General features: G+C 50.8%; 1 protein-coding gene across 6 annotated transcripts in view; it reads left to right on the top strand.

The window, feature by feature from the left end:
* The first annotated feature begins 454 nt into the window (after positions 1-454).
* Positions 455-7,670, top strand: part of CHD5 (chromodomain helicase DNA binding protein 5) — a 32,916-nt gene continuing 25,700 nt past the window's right edge. For 4 of the 6 annotated variants that reach the window (XM_042480127.1, XM_042480130.1, XM_042480129.1 and 1 more), the window contains exons 1-10: positions 455-695; positions 1,738-1,862; positions 2,695-2,883; positions 3,026-3,144; positions 3,919-4,202; positions 4,322-4,449; positions 4,712-4,835; positions 5,108-5,274; positions 6,075-6,290; positions 7,077-7,280. In XM_042480127.1, coding sequence (XP_042336061.1) covers positions 635-695; positions 1,738-1,862; positions 2,695-2,883; positions 3,026-3,144; positions 3,919-4,202; positions 4,322-4,449; positions 4,712-4,835; positions 5,108-5,274; positions 6,075-6,290; positions 7,077-7,280 — 1,617 coding nt within the window. In that variant the 5' untranslated portion in view covers positions 455-634. Of the gene's footprint in view, positions 696-1,737; positions 1,863-2,694; positions 2,884-3,025; positions 3,145-3,918; positions 4,203-4,321; positions 4,450-4,711; positions 4,836-5,107; positions 5,275-6,074; positions 6,291-7,076; positions 7,281-7,670 lie in introns of those variants that run through there. The other 2 variants (XM_042480128.1, XM_042480132.1) reach the window with 2 other exon arrangements.

Here is a 7,670-nt window from a genome sequence, read left to right on the forward strand (position 1 = left end):
TTTTTGGCAACTTGGCCTGGGCCAGGAGCTGGGGATCTTGGAGTAGTCCTTGGAGCCCTGGGTCCCCTCTTGGAGAGGACACACCTTCAACTCCCAGGGCTGCCTTCTGCCCACCCTTGGCATTAGAGAGGAAAAGGGTTCTCCTTGCAAAGCGTGGGGTCTGTGCCCTCCTATGGCATCCCAAGGGCAAGGCCCTCTGCCTCCCACTTGGGGCTCCTGCGCCCCCTTTTTGCCCCTTCCCTTTGCGCACCTTGGAGAGGCGCAGGGTCCCTTTTACGCAGGGCTTTTCTCTCTGGGGCTGGCCCTTGGAGGGGGGGGGGCCCCCTTTGGTGGTGGGGGGGGTTGGGGGGGGGGGGGTTCAGGGGCAGAGAAGGACCCCCCAGAAATGCTGGGATGCGGTTGCCAAGGCAACAGAGCTGGAGCTGAGCGCAGGCGCGCGCCTGGTGGGCATCATCTTCCCCGGGTGCGCCTCTGCAAAGAGGGAGAAGGGGAGCCCGGCCCTGGCCCCTTTTCCTGGGAGGACGGAGGAGGAGACCCCCAGGAGGCTGGCCCTGGCCCCCTCCGGCCCCGATCCCTCCCTGGCAGCAGCCATCTTCGGGGCCTCGCCCTCCCTGCCTCCCTCCGCAGAGGAGCCATGCGAGGAAGCCAAGGCCAGGGGCAGCAGCACCAGCAGCAGGAGCAGGAGCAGCTCTCCGGTAAAGGACCAGCCTTGCCTCAGCCATCCTTATGTCTCCATCCAGACCCATAGGAGCCTCTGCAGGAGCCCCCCTTTGTTGCCTCCCTGCTCCCCAAAGTCAGAGTAGACCTATAGGCATCAGTGGGGTTTCTCTTGGCCAGCACTCCCCCAAGGCCCCCTTCCATTGGGAGGGTCCCCCCCATCCTCCTTTGGCCTTGGACTGGGCCCTTCAGGTCAAGGAGAGACCCATTGAGATCCACCGTGGACTAGTTGGAAGAGGTCTCCAAGGGGCCCCTTTTTTGGCCATGCAGGGAGACATAGGACCCACAGTTGGAAGAGATCTCCAAGGGTCATCCAGTCCAAGCCCTTTCTGCCATGCAGGAATACAGTCATAGAATAATACAATCCCAGGGTTGGAAGGGGCCCCCAGGAGACATCCAGTCCAAACCCTTCTTCTGCCATGCAGGAATGCATAGAATCCCTCAGTCGGAAGAGATCTCCAAGGGTCCCTTTGGCCATCAGAGAATCCTAGAGCTGGGAGGGACCCCAAGGGCTATCCAGTCCAACTCCCTTCCGCCATGCAGGAATACATAGAATAATGCAATCCCAGCGTTGGAAGGGTCCCCCAGGGAACATCCAGTCCAACCCCCTCCTTCTGTGCAGAAATACATAGAACCCCATAGTTGGAAAAGATCTCCAACTTTAGCAAGGATCCGTCCTCTCACCTTATTTTTTGCATCAAGGACAGGCTCCCAAATAGATGCATTTCTCAAAGAGGAGCAGCCAATGTGTTATTGCTTGTTGGTGATGCTCAAAATGGAGGACATTTTGGGATTTCCCCCTGAAGGCTGAAATGTAGGTCAGGAAAAAGGAGGACTCCTTGCCAATCTTAGTTGGCAATAGTAGCCTAGATGGACCAAAGACCTCCGACTCAGTTCCTATGTCATTGAAGATAGACCTCAACAAACTGGTGGCTCTTCCATCTGGGAGGAGTTCAGTCTGAAAGTGCAAAGTCCATCATCCCCGTTCCTTCCTTTTCTCCTTTTCCTTCCTTCGTCTAGAAGAAGAGGATGGCATCCTGGAGGCCCTGGAGGAGTTTTACCCGGAGGAGCAGCTGAAGAAGAAGAAGAAGCTGAAGAAGCTGAAGGAGAACAAGGCTTCCAAAGTCAAGAGGAAGAAGAAAGAGGTCAGTGTCCGGCGGTTGCTGTGTCCGCTGTTGGCATCCTATGCCAGGGGCCATGTTTCAGCTTGAACCGTGGCACTCAGTTATTGAGGGCAAAATTACATTTATAGCAAAAAGCCAAAAGTCCAGTTTCTTCCTTCTCTTCTAATATGATGAAATGGAAAACGTCAAATCCATTAGGAGTGTTAATCAGTCTGTGTGTGTGCATCTGTCAAACGCACATACAAGTTCTGAAACAAATAGGTTTCTAGCCCCAGTGCTAATCAGTACTAACTAATCTGCTGATCTTGTGAAACCAGACAAAATCCCATGTATTCATGGCTGGATTTCCTCTCTTTGCTTGAATTTGTGCCCCCTTCGCTGTCTCTAGTGCTGAAGTCTCTCTTTGTGGCGCTGAAAACGTTGCTTTGATTCCTTCCCGCCATTTTGCAGCATCGCTTCTTCCGCTGAGCCTTTCTAGGAAAGAATAAAACCGTCCGAAGGCTCTGAGGAATTTGGGGAACACAAGAGTTTGGGTTAAAAAACCCCCAAAAAACGTAATCCAGAATAGGATCCGATCTGCACTGCAGAGTTGATGCAGTTTGACACCGCTTTAACTCCCACGGATCCATACTCTGGAATTATGAGATTCGGCATTTGGTGAGGTTTTTAGCCTTCCCTGCCGGAGAGCTTTAATGCCAGAACAAACTACAAGTCCCATGATTCCATAGCATGGAGCCATAGCACTTAAAGTGGTGTCAAACTGCCTTATTCCTGCAATGCGGACCCAGCCATCCTCTCTTCCTCCGGCCTCTTTTCCTCCAATGCATGCCTCTTTCTTTTGGTTGAAACTCAGGGGAGTCTTGATGATGAAATCTCTGAAAACGAAGAAGAACTGGAGCTGGGAGAGAAGTCGGAGAGTGAAGGCAGTGACTACAACCCCAACAAGAAAAAGAAGAAGAAGCTGAAAGAGAAGAAGGAGAAAAAGGCCAAGCGGAAGAAGAAAGAGGAGGAAGAGGAGGAGAACGAAGACGCGGGATTGAAGGTATCCTTGACTGACTAGAGCAGAGCCCTGATAACACAAAATGTTAAGACGGAAGAGGAAGCCCTCAATAGAGAGAGCTTTAGCATTGTGTGTTTGTGTTGGTTTATCACACTCTCGGTGTCGTTCTTTTGCTCTCTTGTAGGAGCCCAAGACCTCTGCGCAGCTGATGGAGGAGTGGGGCTTGGATGACGTTGACTACGCTTTTTCCGAAGAGGACTATCACATGTTGACCAACTACAAGGCTTTCAGCCAGTTTCTGAGGTGGGCTGCCATGACGCACCTCTCCTTCCCCAGGTGTTTTGGTTAGGCTTTGGAGGGATTTAGACGGCTTGGGATTTCTTTCCTGACTGACCCTAATGAGCTAATTCTTCTTCCTCATCCTCCTCTTCTTCATTCTTCTTTTCCTCTACCTCTTAACTTTCTGCTCCTCCTCCTATCATTCCTTCCAGTTCCTGCTTTTTCTTCTTCTTCTTCCCCCTCTTCCAATTCCATCTTTTCGTCCTTGTCTTCATCCTTGTTTTCCTCCTCTTCTTTCCTTTCTCCTTCATCTACTTCTTCCACTTCATTCACTACTCTTTGTTCTTCTTCATCTTCTTCCAAAACCATCTTTTCCTTCCTCCTCTTCTTCCTCTTCTTTGGTCTTCTTCCTTCTTTTCCTCCACTTCTTTGCAGTCTCCTCCTCCTCCATCTTTTTCTTCATCTTCCACTTCTACTCTTTCCTCATCCTCTTCTACTTCCATCTTTCCTCTTCCTCCTGTTTTTGTTCTTCCTCTTCCCTTTGGAGAGTGAATTTTCTTTGAATAATATGGTGTGCTGGTTTCTGTTTTAATGGTGATTTACTGTGTTAACTATATAGGATGTTTTAAGCTTGGTAATAGTTAATTATTTTTTTAACGTCATAAGTGATGTTTTAGCTTTGTCTTTTAAAAGTATTGTAACCCGCCTTGAATCTCACGGTGGAGAAAGGTGGGATATCAATCCTGGAAATGAGTAAAACTTAAACTTTCCTTCTCCTTCCTCCTCCTCTCCCTCCAGACCCCTGGTTGCCAAGAGGAACCCCAAAATCCCCATGTCCAAGATGATGACCGTCTTGGGGGCCAAGTGGAGAGAGTTCAGTGCTAACAACCCTTTCAAAGGCAGCTCTGCTGCGGCCGCTGCGGCTGCTGTGGCCGCGGCAGTGGAGACGGTCGCCATTGCGCCAGCCCCGATGTCTGACGGCCCCCCGCAACTTCTGCCCCTCCTGCCACCGCAGCCGCTACTTCTGCCATTACTGCCCCCTCCGCCGGCCATCAGGAAAGCCAAGACCAAGGAGGGCAAAGGTAAAGGAAAGGGGAGGAAAGGATGGGGACCCAGCTGAGCAAAGCTTGCGCAAAGGCGTGAATGCCATTGATGCGGTTGCTACCACTGGTCATCTCTGCTGTCCTTTCTTCTGCCGCAGGTCCCGGCGTCCGGAAGAAGATCAAGAGCACCAAAGAGAGCAAGAAGAAGGGGAAAGGGGGGAAGAAGACGGGGTCCCTCAAATTCCGTTTTGGGGGGATCGCCAACAAGCGGAAAAAAGGGTCTTCGGTGAGTATGAGAAACCCAGACCCAGCAACATTTGGTGGACCATGGTGGACCGTGGCCCCAATGGCTTTTCTGGAAGGGACTTTGTTCCTTGTTGGGCTGCTTGAGACGGGATTCAGGATGATGGTGGTGATGCATCACACAATACCATTTCTGCCAGAAGGTTTGGGGTACAATGGTATCACCCTCCTTAAGGTGTCACCCAGCACGGTCTGCACTCCCTGCATGCCTCTATTGATGTCCTTGCATTTGGTTTGCCTTGCAGAGCGAGGAGGAAGAACAAGAGGAGTCGGACTTGGACAGTGCCAGCATCCATAGCGTCTCTGTCCGCTCCGAGGCCTCCTTTGGTTTGGCCAAGAAGGGAAAGAAGAGGAAGAAGAAAAAGAAAAGTAGGTTGGAACGAACACCCCCAACTCCTTTGATTTAGACTAGACAATGTCTTTGGTGGGTATTTTGGGGAGGGGACTGAAAATCCCAGAATCCACCTACTCCCACCTCAGCTGGGAGGGCTGCAACCCCCAGATATCACTTTTTTCAAGTTCTGAGTTTGTGCATTAATTCACCTCCAAGCCAAGAGCCACATGAAAACCAAAATGGGATGCTTTGGGCTTCTCCACTCCCCTCGGCTTTTGGATGACGGTCATTTGCTTCTTCCTCGCAGTCGAAGAAGGCGATGGATACGAGACGGACCACCAGGATTACTGCGAGGTGTGCCAGCAGGGTGGGGAAATCATTCTGTGCGACACCTGCCCCCGGGCATACCACCTTGTCTGCCTGGACCCTGAGATGGAGAAGGCCCCTGAGGGCAAATGGAGCTGTCCACACTGCGTAAGGAGCGATGGGATTCAGGGTGCAGGAGATGGGAAAGCACCACCCATGCATCTCCTCATGCATGTGCAGTTGGAGCAAGATTGCCAGCTTCCAGGCCCAACAGGTCTCTGGGGTGAACTGCTGGGCAGTGGATAACTTTTTGGGATCTTCAGTTTTCAGAATTCGCCACATACTTTATAATGTGGATTTGATTGTTTAATCTCCAGATACACAGACACAAATATCACATTGTAAGCTGCTTAGAGAGTGCTCAGCACCATAAAAGCAGTATAGAAACGCAAGTGCTATTGCTATGACTCTCTGGCAGAGGAAGCACAGCTCACTGGTTGGAGTTGGACTATGCTGCCACACTGCAGAATTAATCCAGTTTGACACCTCTTCAACTGCCACGACTCCATGCTGTGGAATGCTAGGATTTGTAGTTTGTAGAGCTCCCTGGCAGAGAAGGCTGAATAAAGCAAACCTACAGATCCCAGAGTTTGATAGCATGGAGCCCTGGCACATAAAGTGGTGCCAAACTGCATTAATTCTACTGTGTAGATGCAGCCAGAGAGACAGAGGGTGATGCTACGCTCATAGAGGTCTGCAACAGATGAATTGCAGCATTGCAGAAGTGAATATCGCAGTGATGGTGCATTTGCAGTGGTCAGTGTGCAACCTAAGAAAGAAAAGGACCTGACTCACCAAACAATAATCCCATTTCTAGTCCCAAAATGAGCCATGAAAACATACTAGGGGACCTTGGGCCGTTTGCTCCAGGGTCCACTGTCTCAGCTCTTGTCTTGATCTTGTGCCAGGAGAAAGAGGGCATCCAGTGGGAGCCGAAAGACGAGGAGGACGAGGAGGAAGACCTTGGCGAGGAGGCGGACGACCACATGGAGTTCTGCCGGGTCTGCAAAGATGGCGGGGAGCTCCTTTGCTGCGACACATGTCCATCCTCCTATCACCTCCACTGCCTCAACCCGCCACTGCCGGAAATCCCAAACGGTGAATGGCTCTGCCCCCGTTGTACAGTGAGTGTTGCCCAGCCTTCCTCGTGCCTCCATTTTGCTCCCCTTGGCCCCCTTTGTGTGTGTGTGTGTGTATTTATGTACCTACCATAAGTCATCTATTGACTTATAGTGGCCCCATGAATTTTATAGGGTTTTCTTAGGAAAGGAAGACTCAGGGGTGGTTTTGCCAGCTCCCATCCAAGTCCTAGCCAGGGCTAACCCTGCTTCGCTTCCAAGATCAGAAGGGATCTGGTGCCTTTCGGGGATTTAGGCAAGCTGTCTCTGTGTGTCTGTACCTTCGAGTCACTGGTCGGGATCTCATGGATTTTGTAGGGTTTTCTTTGGCAATGGATCCTCAGAGGTGGTTTTGCCAGTCCCTTCATCTGAAACAGAACCCGCAGCGCCTGGTATTCCTTGGCAGTCTCCCATCCAAGTACAGACCAAGGCTGATCTTGATTAGCTTCTAAGTATTTAGGCTTATATCTTGATCCTAGTACCGGGGACACATCCTAACTTTTGGTGGCCCTCAGAAGTGAGAATTGGGGCCACTATTGACACTCCTCTGAAAGATGGATAAGGGATAGAGACTAGGACTCAAAGTAATGGGTTCAAATGACAAGTGAAGAGATTCCACCCAAACATTAGGAAGAACTTCTTGACTGTAAGAGTTGTTTGACAGTAGAAGATGGTGGGTGGTGGAGTCTCCTTCTTTGGGGTTTTTGAAACAGAGGCTGGATGGCTACCTATTGGGAGTACCAGGGATGCAACCAAAGCCAATGGTGTGTCATGTCTTTTGCTCTCCTTCAGTGTCCGCCGTTGAAAGGCAAAGTCCAGCGGATCCTCCACTGGAAATGGAAGGAGACTCCACCTCCGGCTTTGATCCCGGAGGATCCCCAGTTGGTCACTCCACCGCCCCTGAAGCCTCTTCGGGAAGTCCTCCCCGAGCGGGAATTCTTTGTGAAATGGGCCGGACTCTCCTACTGGCATTGCTCCTGGGTCCAAGAGCTGCAGGTGAGTGGACCTCACGCTCAGGGTGACCATCGCATGTCAGAACCAGAAAGGAGGGCCATAAAATGTAGGCCATTCAAGAGGTAAGGGTAGGACCTTCCCAAAGCAAAGTGAAAAAACACCCATATAAACATAAATGCATGCTTCTTAGTCATGCTCAGAATGTCTTAGCACTTAGTCATGTTCAGGACACTTTGGAATTCCTCCTGGACAGAAGGTTGAGATTTGGGACATGTCCTGGAAAAGGAGAACATCTGGGCACCTTACTCACAGTGTGCCTTGGTGGTGGGCCATACAAACCAATGGGCTAGATGTGGGCATGCCTTTTTTTAATCTTCCTTCATTCCTTCTTTCCTTCTATCTTCCTACATTCTTTGCTTTTTTCCATCTGTC

The sequence above is a fragment of the Sceloporus undulatus genome, chromosome 7 (assembly GCF_019175285.1).
Source record: "Sceloporus undulatus isolate JIND9_A2432 ecotype Alabama chromosome 7, SceUnd_v1.1, whole genome shotgun sequence".
Classification (NCBI taxonomy): Eukaryota; Metazoa; Chordata; class Lepidosauria; order Squamata; family Phrynosomatidae; genus Sceloporus; species Sceloporus undulatus.